This window comes from Hyaena hyaena, unplaced genomic scaffold (assembly GCF_003009895.1).
Source record: "Hyaena hyaena isolate Hyena2069 unplaced genomic scaffold, ASM300989v1 scaffold_5, whole genome shotgun sequence".
Taxonomy (NCBI): domain Eukaryota; kingdom Metazoa; phylum Chordata; class Mammalia; order Carnivora; family Hyaenidae; genus Hyaena; species Hyaena hyaena.
The window spans coordinates 9,029,925-9,041,303 of record NW_024080637.1 but is presented as its reverse complement, the minus strand read 5'-3'; the positions used below and the strand labels follow the sequence as shown (position 1 = coordinate 9,041,303).

Below are 11,379 nucleotides of genomic sequence, written 5' to 3'. Positions count from 1 at the left end.
AAAATCAGTTCTTTAACATGATTGAGATAGAGATCTACATACTTAGGAACACAGGTTCTGGCTACCTGACCACAAAGTTCTAGTCTCTCTTCATCCAGAGAAAGAGAGTGTTCCTTCAGCTACTCCAACCAATGTTTGTGGAGTTCCTATTCAGTAAATGTTGTGCTTTAAGTGCTGAGCTGGGTATTGGGGATGATGATGATAACTATAAACATGTACTGAGTTTATCACATTCCAATAAAGGTATTAAGCATTTTACATGGTATTAGTCATATTTCCATTTGACAGATGAAGAAACTGAGGCACAGACAGCTAAGTTACTCAGCTAAGTCATGTCAGAGGTCAAACTACACAATCTAGTTAGAAAGCCATGCTCTGAAATAATATACTATGTTGCCTCATTAGAAATAAGAGAGTCTCTGCTATCACACATAGCTCACAATCTACTGGAGAAAGAAATATAATTCAGTATTGTAAGTGTTCTGAGAGAAGGAAATTGAATGCTCTCCAAGCTGAGGTAGATATCAAGGAAAGCATCTTAGAAAACAAGATTTAGGTATTCTTGGGGCACCTGGGTGGCTTAGTCGGTTAAGCGTCCGACTTTCACTTAGGTCATGATCTCACGGTTCGTGGGTTCGAGCCCCGCGTCGGGCTCTGTGCTGACTGCCAGCTCAGAGCCTGGAGCCTATTTCAGAGTCTGTGTCTCCCTCTCTCTCTGACCCTCCCCTGCTCACGCTGTCTCTCTCTCTCTCCTAGAAATAAATAAAAAAATATTTAAAAAAAAAAAACAAAAAAAACCACAAAACTTAGGTATTCTTCATCTGAAAAATCAGGATAAAACTGCTTACCTGTTAGTGATATTGTAAGAACTGAATTAGAGAAATTACATAAAGCAGGCATAACACAATACATAATGACTATCATTATAATTACCTATCCTGTTTACTGGCCCCAAACTAGGATAACAAACTGGCCTGACAGGATGTAGCTTTTACTTCCTGATGTTCTTGCTAAAAGGACAGAGACAGGAAGGAAGTAGAAGCTGATAGAAGACAAATAAATATTAACTTCTGCCTCAGCACAATTCACCACCACCATGCTTAGTGACTGAAGCAAATTCTGACTTTTCACAGTCAAGAACTTCTCTATTTGAGACACAGTATTACATTCAGAGCAAAGGTTCTTAAAACTGGATCCATAGATAGTTTTCAAGGGTCTGGGAACTCCTGAAATAAATGCAAAATGGTGTACACGAATACACATGTTCTTTGTGGGGTGGGGGACAGAATCTAAAAACCTTCATCAGATTTTCAAAGGAAATCCCTGACATAAAAACAGGTTTTCAAAATATGAAACATCAGCCCAATAACCTTAATGTCCCTGTGAGGATTAAAAATCCTTTTGTCTATAAAATCCTCTTCTACAGTCTTCAAAGTAAGGCATGATTCTAAGATCTTTTGTCTTTTCATCCTTTAGTATATGGCTTCTAGTCTGTCATAAACTTGGCAGGAATTAAATCTGGGAAATATTCTAATATTCATAACATACTTTGATTTATTCACTCAATCTTCTAACCTATAATGAGATTCTCTGATGTCAGATACTGTATGCCTAAACTTCTAGACCAATCCAAGTAAATAAGACATAGCCCCTGCCCTGAAGGAATTCAAATCAAGGGGGAAAAAAACAACAACAAAGGACCACAATAAAATATGGTAAGTACTATTACAAAGGAATAAAGTTTCTAGAAATAGGAAGAATAAAAGTAATTAGCAATCCAGATTTCAGTGGTTTGACAAAGCAGATATTTAAGCTGGGTCTTGAAGCATAAGTTTACAAGGTAAAAGCTCAGGCAAAGGGAAACAACAGTATGAGAGGCACAGAAGAATAAAGACATGTGGCATGTTGACCTGAGAGGTCCACTCACCACATGACTGGAGAAGAGGAAAGAAGCTAAAATGTAGAGCACTATGCTCAACATTGAGAGTACAAGAGCAAACACAGTGTCTGCTCTCAAGGAGCTTGATGGTGTCAAAGGAAAGGATTCTACTTTACTGCTGGAGATGGCTAAAACAGAAGAATGGTCAGGGTATAAAAGGAAAGCATGAAAAACGAACTGTTTATTTTTTAATGTTTATTTATTTGGGGGGAGAGGTTGGGCAGAGAGAGAGGGAGACAGAAGATCCAAAGTGAGCTCTGTGCTGACAGAAGTCGGATGCTTAACTGACTAAGCCACTGAGGTGCATCTGAAATAAGAGCTCTTATGCCATTCTCAGAAAAGTGAGCTGGATCCAATTGGGAATAAGAAGTCGCTAAGGGATCTGAGTTGTATTTTATACATCAGTTAGAGGTGCAAAGGAAGGAAGGAGAGACTCAAAGCACAGAATCAATTAGGAGGTTAAAATAGTAATCCAGAGAAGAGATTAAGGGTTAGTAAAACTAAGAAGCAATAGTACAGACAGGACAGATTTCAACAATACTGAAAATTATTTTCTTATCTGTTACATAAGCTAAGCATTAGGGATAGAACAGTGAACAAGCAAATAGTCCTTATGCTTAAAAATACATAGGCTAGGGCGTCGTGGTGGCTGAGGTGTTAAGCACTGAAGTCATGATCTCTCAGTTTGTCAGTTCAAGTCCCACACTGGGTGAGCTCAAGCCCTGATTCAGGAGAGCTTGTGCTCCACTTCTCACTCTTTGCCCCTTGCTCACTTGTGCCCTCTCCCTCTCTATTTCTCCCTCTCTCTCTCTCAAAAAAGAATACACAGGCTAGTGAGAGATCCAAATAAAACAATTATAATAAAGTATGGCAAATGCTATAACTACCGTAAATACTATAACTATGTAAGATTTGATAAGTATGAGGGTTGGAAGGTAAACAAGTCAGAGAAGGGCCCCCTTTCCAGAGGAAGTGATGTCTAAGGTGAGATTTGAAAGATCAGGAGGAGGTGACCAGGCAAAGGAGATAGAAAGGTAGGAATGATTTCAAGAAACATTTCAAAGATAGAAGAATAAAGAGGAAGAAAAATCTCAGATTTCTAGTCTGAGTGACTAGATGAATGGTGATGTCACTGAGAAAGGCAAATAAACGAGACAAGGATAGTGATTAGGGGAAGATTAGGAAGTCATGTCCTACTGGATATTCTCTAGTAGGCAAATGAAAATATAGGTCTTGGGCTCAGGTGGGAGATCCAGGTATTTGAAAAGATTATGGTATTATAGCTATTTTTTTTTTAGATCAATGATCTTTTTATTGGGAAAAAAAGAATAACATTTACAACTTGGAAGGGACACAAAGTTACTTGAACAGCTGTTGATGGTTGTGCTGAAGTCCACAGTTACAGCCTACTCTGCTGATGCCAAGTCATGGTTCAGAAGGTCTTAAAAACAGAGAGTAAAGGTTTCTTTTTAAAACTTTGTGTGAATGGGGACAGCTCTAGTGCAATATGGATAACACTAAACCAATATACACAGCATGCCACCAGGATGTGTGTCATTGTCACCATGGGTCAGGGCACATGGAAGTACAAGAGGATAATCCTGCAAAGTGAAGCTACATCTAAATAGTTTATCCTTTACCCATTTTTCTGCACAGCATCCTGACATAAACCAATTTTAACTGTTAGTTTTGAATAAACCAGTTATGACAATTTATACTCACAAACTGAACTTGAACCTATCTGAAAAGGTTTTAAATTTGTTTTTTCATTTTTCATACAAAGGTTTCACTGTACTCCACTGTCAAGTCGTATGCGTGAAAAGCTGGCCAGCCCAAACAGTGTATGAATCATTAACAATGGAACTGCAAGGAGTCCACTAAGTGCTTCCTTATCATTAATGTAATAGAAGCATTTATACTATAAAACTAATGAGTAGCTTGATCTTTAGGGGAAAGGACCACCAGGCAATACATGAAGATTTTGTGTGTATGGACATAAGGTACTTTTGAAGGTTTTGTTATATAGAAACAGAATGAGTGAATGAATTTGTTTTTTGTTTGTCTGTTTTCCCAAGAGGTAGGTAAAAGATTCTATTTCATTCTTCCAGGGAGAGGTAGGTAGAAGGAATAAAAAGTAGATCTTCATCTTACAGTCATTATCTATACAATCCTTCATAGTTGACTTGTCCATCTTCATCTATATTTGTTTCTCTGATCATTTCATCTACTTCTTCATCTGCTGGTTTTTCTCCCAAGTTGGTCATGACATGACACAGTTCTGCTGCACAGATGTAACCACTGTCATCCTTGTCAAAGACTTATAATGCCTCGCCAGTTTCTTCTTCACTGTTTGTATCTTTCATTTTTCTAGCCATCATAGCAAAAAAATTCTGGGAAGTCAATGGTGCCATTACCGTCTGCCTCCACGTTTTTGATCACATTCTGCAATGTGGCTTCTGTTGGGTTCTGGCCCAGTTCCAAGTTCCTTTGTTGTGATGGTACCATCACCATCTTTGTCAAATAGAGAGAAAGCTTCCTTGAACTCAGCAATCTGTTCTTCAGTCTGTTGATCAGCCATGAGATAAACGAAGGGACAAAGAATAGAGGGAGCAAGGGTGGCTGCACCAGCACAGGGGGTAGAAGGGTGGGTGGGGGTGCCTCTGCCTCTGCTGCTGCTGCTAAGGCTCAGTATGCACTTAGCACTATGTTGCTGCCTCCACAGGCTCCAAGTAATGGCACTGTGCCTGCGAGGCTCCCAGCACCACTGCCCTGATATTATAACTATTGCTTTTCCTTCATTAAGTTAAAAATATCATGCTAATTTAATCTGATTGACATAATTAAATACCTATATAAAAAATGTTGAAGGAATTATATTTAAAAAACTTTTTTTAATGACAAAAGACGTCCTGCCTCAAGCTCTTAATGTCTTATATTTTCAAATAGAAACAACTTTGTGATATATAGAAATGTCTCATTTTCTGACTAATAACAACACTCTTTACCCAACTAACTCTTGAGGTTATATACAGCTTTTCTTATCTACTTTGATTTTCAATGCTCAAAACAAATTATTATTCTAAGAAACATAGTCTTTTTTCTTCATTATGCTTTTCTGTATTTTCAAACTGTTTATAAGTATGCAATATAATCATCATTGAGAGGGAAAAAATAAATTTGTAAAGCACCATATTCATTATATACTCATTACAATTCCATATTATGTATTGTTTATTTGCAGGATCGGTCCCTGCACTAAAATTAAGTATCTTCATCTAACCAACAAATAAGAAGGGGCCAGTCTTTTGTCAGATAGCAATTTAGTAAAAGCCATAAACAAAATTTGTTTAAATTCCTTTTTCCTGTTTTATAGTTATACTAATTACATCCTGATATATTAATAAACAATTTAAAATCTGAAAAGTAGTAGTATGGAACAGAAAAAAATGTTACTCACGATAATAAAAACCAAGATTTATAATGTAGTACCTTGAAGAGTTGGTGATATAGTGACCTAATACAACCATTTACAAAAGTGAATTTAAACAACCATTATTTTAGCATGGGTTGATGAGTCTCATTATGACATTACTGGAGTTGACAGATGATGGAAGTTTGCCTACATTGCAGATCTCACCTAAAATAAAAACCTAGGAAAAATATTTTCACAAATGCCAAATCATGTATAAGTGTTTCACACATTTATACAATGTGACCACAACCTAAAACCTAACAAGGTTCACAGATTCCCAATTCAAGAATGATTAAATAAAGTAGCATTTACCAAGATATAGATTAGAAACAGAAAAGTGTGTGTGTGTGTGTATGTTTATACAGTCAACTTTAATTTTAATTTACATACCTCTGTAGGTCAACGATTTCATTGTTAAGGGTATCTAGCTCCTTAATAGCAGAGAAATCTGCAACAGGACTTGATCCTATAATGTTCTAAAAACAAGAGGTTCACAATTATAATGTTATTACTATAAAATTATATACGGTGAAGCACTAAAAATGTTTAAAAGCACTGCATGGATCAGACTACTCCGTACCTTATAGTACTACTAATACTTTTAATTTAAGAAAATCATATCTAGTGCAATTTTATATACACAAACATACACATACAGTTGTATACTAAGACATTTTCCCTTAAATCCTCTAAAAGCTGTTGCTCTAAAATAGATAACACCACTTCAGACCCTAAAGTCTTTGTCACTTGATCCTAGCACCTGTTTAAAACACTGAAGTAGGGGTGCCTGGGTGGTTCAGTAGGTTAAGAGTCTGACTTTGGCTCAGATCATGATCTTACAGTTTATGGGTTCGAGCCCCACGTTGGGCTCTGTGCTGACAGCTAGCTCAGGGCCTGGAGCCTGCTTTAGATTCTGTATCTCCCTCTCTCTCTGACCCTTCCCTGCTCACGCTGTCTCATGCTCTCAGAAATAAATAAAAACATTAAAAAAAAAACAACACTGAGCAAAGCAGATATCAGATTTATAAACTAATTCCTCCACTGAAGAATACATTTCTTGCGGAGAGGTAGGGTGGCTTTATTGGTACTTGTGTCATCTGGCACAAAGTAAACAAATTTTGGTAAATCTCAGAAATGTAACAGTAGTTGATTTTATTCAGTTCAACATGTACTTTTGTTAAACAATCTTAGTGCCTACCCTAATTAAAGTAAAACCAGCTGCTCAGCGTGTTCCATAGTAAATATTAATATCACCATATGAAACTATCTCCATATATGACACCCTTTACATATGGTTTTCTTTCAGTAATGAAAATGTCAAAATTGGTCTCTGAAAGGTACCTGTATTTAGAAAATCTAGTTGTATTTATTCTGGGATCTGCCATCTTACTAGCTGCATGAGCTTTACTATAAAATAGGGAAATAATCTCTTCCCTGCTCACTTTAAAAATTAAGTGAAATAGGGGCGCCTGGGTGGCTTAGTCGGTTAAGCGTCCGACTTTCGCTTGGGTCATGATCTCGCAGTTTGTGGATTCGAGCCCCGCGTCGGGCTCTGTGCTGACTGCCAGCTCAGAGCCTGGAGCCTGTTTCAATCTGTGACTCTCTCTCTCTCTGACCCTCCCCTGCTCACGCTGTCTCTCTCTCTCTCTCTCTCTCTCTCCTAGAAANTAAAAAAATCCAATAGGATCATCAAAAAAAAAAAATTAAGTGAAATAAATATTGTATGTAAAGTCACTCTAAAACATCATAACATTTTATAAATGCAAGGTATTATTATAATTAATTTCCTCCAACAGAATATGTTCTTAAGACGGATGACCTTCCAATGAGTTGTTTCCACCCTGGCTCAATTCCTTTGTGAGCCATTTCTGATGCCTTCTATAGCTGGTTGAAGTCAGGGCAAGAAGGTAACTGCTTCCTCAAACACCTGACCTACCTCCCAGTGCTACAACCACACTGACAAATGACAGAATAATCACCATTAAGAAATGTTAAAATTGAGGCTTTAACGTGTAAAACTAAAATACACTGAGGACCTTATTTGCAGAACATAAAATGGTATTAATACTTAGGTTGCTGTGAATTTAATATATGTCACCAACTTGGACCACAGAAGAAGAAACCTAAAAGTTCACAATATCCCACCCCCTCACATTTATATGATGATTTACAATTTACTAATAAGCACGTTCAAATCCATTAATCAATTTTCAAAACTAACCTGAAAACTGGGTTGTAACAATTATTATTAATCCAATTTTAGAGCTAGGGAATCAGATTAAATGATTTGCTTAAAGTTGAGCTCAGCTCAAAAGGACCTATTGATTAGGAGACCTCTGATTAAATTCAAGTCTATTTCACGCTATGCTCCTTGGCACTTACATATCAAGATAATTTAAGGTAAATAAAACCATTACCCTAAAAGTCAATGTGATAAACAGTATGCCAATAAAATGTGGCAAATAATCCTTCCATTTCTTTCAGCACTATGCTGCATTACTAGTCTTCAGATGTTTTGTTTTGTCTATCAATACCAAAATTCATCTATTAGGATTCAACTAATGCTAGTCTCAATTTCATATTGACTACAGATTTTAATCAAATGCACCTCTTATTGTTTTACTGTTTTTCACTAATATACAGACCCTTATCATCCTAAATTAAATTAGGAATTTTAATTTTTGAATGTGACAGGTATTCACTAGGATTTTAAACTTGTCTAAATTTGACTGATGAGCTAAGTTACCTGGCCAGACAGTTTGACAGTTGAGCAAAATGAAAAATTAACACCTGATCTCACTTTTACCACCAAAAGTAACTTACATCACCCAAATGCTACTGAGAAATGTGCAATGAAAGGTGCAAGTATACCAAGAAACTCATGACTTCCACACCTCTTCTGTCACTCTTAACTAAAAAAAAAGTGGTTGACAGTCTTTCACTATTAAAAATATCATCAAATAAGAAGAATGAGACAAGTAAATTTAACCTCAAACAAGTTAGAAGGTGAAACCACAGATGACTCTAGAAGGAAGATTAGTGTACTGTAGCTTGCGTCACCCCTCAATTACTAACACAGAAATTAAACTCCCATTCTAAAGTCGTAAAATGGCATACAACCAGAAACATGGAAAAAGTTCAGCTAACAGTAACTAAAGTTTAAGAAAGGTATATTAAGAAAAATGTAGCATGTCCCCTTCTTTCAAAATATTTTCTCTCACCTTATTTGTGCATTACACAAAAATTCCACTTTGGTGATTTTAAGTGGGTCAAAGAGCCTAAGGAAGGTAAGCTAAAATGCATACAAGGACCAAGTGACAGACATGTGACAAAATCATGCTGTTTAAGTATTTTTTTCTGCATCAATTTTGCCACTTAAAAAGCCTCTAATTTCCAAATTGTAAAGCAAAAACTGTAATGCTAAAAAAGGCATAAAGTAAAGCTCTAACCTTGAGAGAGCAAAGAAACTGATAGTACAAGAAAGGCGAAAAGCAGAGGGCTGCAGAAGGGAAAAAATAGTCCAAACTAGAAAAAACACAGAAAGCAATATTCAAAAAAAGGTTAGTCAAAGCTGCAAAAAAAAAAAAAAAAAAAAAAAAATGCAGTTCTAAGAAAATTAGATTATAAAGAGAAAGATTATTCAAGAGACAAAACAAATGCAATTTTTTACTATTTAGGTTAAAAATTTTGGTTAATAGATAATAGTGATAAAATCTCATTTTAAAGTGTAATACTGATATCTGACGTAAATAGACAAAGGTATCTATGGTCTTGTAAATGGACTTCAGACAAATCTATTAAAAACTCTGTAAAGCAGATGCAACCTGCAGTGTCTACCTAATGTTATAGAGACTTAATAAACATAATTTCAGAAAGTTCTGTCATTCTCTATAATTTGTATTGGTGAGAGACTTAGTGGATATAAAATGAAGGTGGTAAACAATGAAGGTAAAACACAGTCTGCATAGGTGAATAAAAGGAAGAAACAACTGAAATACAGGTATTGCAGAGAGCACACATACAAATTTGTAACCTTTATCTTTCTGGGTGGCTTCACTTGAACTTTCTCTACAATTTGGGGAACCCTTATCCTACATCACAAGAAATCTCAAAAACTTCACAAAAATGTGCCGCTCCACCCTCCGCAAACTCACAAAACAGATTACCAAATGTTTATCTTAAAATAGAACAAAACTCTTAGAATTAACTTCTGTACCTGGTGGCTATAAATTTCCATTTAGTTGACTTCAGGGGAAAAATCCAAGTTTGACTTTTACTAGGTTAAAATGGGATTTTTTAAACCTATATGGCAAAATGAATGTAAACTAAAATATTCTCCTGACATTTCAAAGACAGCTCTCCTTACACCACACATTTGACCACTCTTACTATATCTAACTCTAAGAAATAACCACAGAAGTAATTATTTTATAGGTCACAAGAGATTTAAAGACACAAAGTACATATTCTTAAAGGCAAATAGCCACTAGACAATATAAATCCTTTTAAGCTCTATTAAGGCCAAGATATTGTAAATATACTATGCTAGAAAGGATTTCTAGAGGAAGAGAGAAAAATCAAGGCACAGCATGGCTAAAACAATGTAGTTTTGAAAATTCCCACTGCTGGCCAGAAGCCTGGCTAAAACCTGCTTCTAGCTGTTCAGATATGAAATTCTGGCCATATCCTCAGGAAAAGAAGGTCATCTACGTGGCAAAAACCACACAGATTTCTTCTCAACATGATGTTCTTCTTGTTTATATATAAAGCTGACATCAAGAAATAATAATCTCCCAGATTTTGTTTTCAAATTTGTATTTTCTGTAAGAGTGAATCATCAAATGAAACACAATAATTCCTACTGATTTCACTTAAATTTTATACCTTATTCATAAAAATTAATTCACAAACCCAAAAGGAGTAAAAAAAAGACCACATTTTCCCAATTTTTAGATTCAAAAATATGGTTGCCATATGTGTAATAAATGTTAGGGTAAACGATCTGCAGCCCAAGGATGTCATACAAGGCATTTGAACATATTTTTAGACAAAAACTAAACCACAAACAGTAAAATGCTCTGCTCCTAGCCAGATACATTTTCTCCACTATTTCCTACAAATCAAGTCTGTCATCTAACACAGAACTTGTTCCTTCCTGTTAATACATTCAGGTTTTCTTTTAAGTTGTCTTACCTTCTGTAAACTGGCCCTGTCTGATGGTGGAACCATCTCAGGAGTAAGAATGTGAGGAGGATCAATGCCCTTTATTAACTTTTGGTTGATTAAGTGAAAAGCCAATGCAAACTGATCCTTTGAAAGCTTCCCACAGTCCTTTGTGTCACATAATGTCCTGTACAAATAAACAAAACAAACAGAATATAAATGCTACAGCTACCATTCTAAAAATCCAGGATAAAAGTAATAGGACTCAGTAGCTTTTTAAAAATGATCAGTTGAATTAAAAAAGAAAGTCATACTTTTTTGTGTGTATGGCTTGCCCAAAATTCACACAAATGTTAGAAGAGCGAGATCAGCTAAAATGGTTTTAAGAGAAAGAGAACATTCACCCTCGTGCTGAGCAGGGGTCTCTTATCTGAGTTTGCTTTGTGCTTTCTTTTTTTTTTTTTTTTTTTTTAATGTTTTTTTTTAAATTTATTTCTAGGAGAGAGAGAGAGAGACAGCGTGAGCAGGGGAGGGTCAGAGAGAGAGGGAGTCACAGACTGAAACAGGCTCCAGGCTCTGAGCTGGCAGTCAGCACAGAGCCCGACGCGGGGCTCGAACCCACGAACTGCGAGATCATGACCTAAGCGAAAGTCGGACGCTTAACCGACTAAGCCACCCAGGCGCCCCTGCTTTGTGCTTTCTTACCAATTTCCAGAACCACTACAGGGTAAGAGTTGTAGTGGGCCAAAGAATCCCAACGTTCTCAGTATTAAAAGATGTTAAAAATGAAACCTAAGTTTCGACA

At 36.2% G+C, this 11,379-nt stretch overlaps 1 protein-coding gene and 1 pseudogene across 1 annotated transcript in view; both read right to left on the bottom strand.

Annotated features, from left to right (window-relative positions):
• Positions 1–3,734: 3,734 nt before the first annotated feature.
• On the bottom strand, positions 3,735–4,519 carry LOC120235600 (annotated as a pseudogene).
• A 122-nt stretch (positions 4,520–4,641) lies between these two features.
• The window catches only part of LOC120235728 (epidermal growth factor receptor substrate 15-like), a 66,072-nt gene continuing 59,334 nt past the window's right edge, over positions 4,642–11,379 (bottom strand). Inside the window, exons 11-13 of the mRNA XM_039238165.1 lie at positions 10,605–10,761; positions 5,802–5,887; positions 4,642–4,732 (exon numbers count right to left, since the gene is read on the bottom strand). Coding sequence (XP_039094096.1) covers positions 4,642–4,732; positions 5,802–5,887; positions 10,605–10,761 — 334 coding nt within the window. The remainder of the gene's footprint in view (positions 4,733–5,801; positions 5,888–10,604; positions 10,762–11,379) is intronic.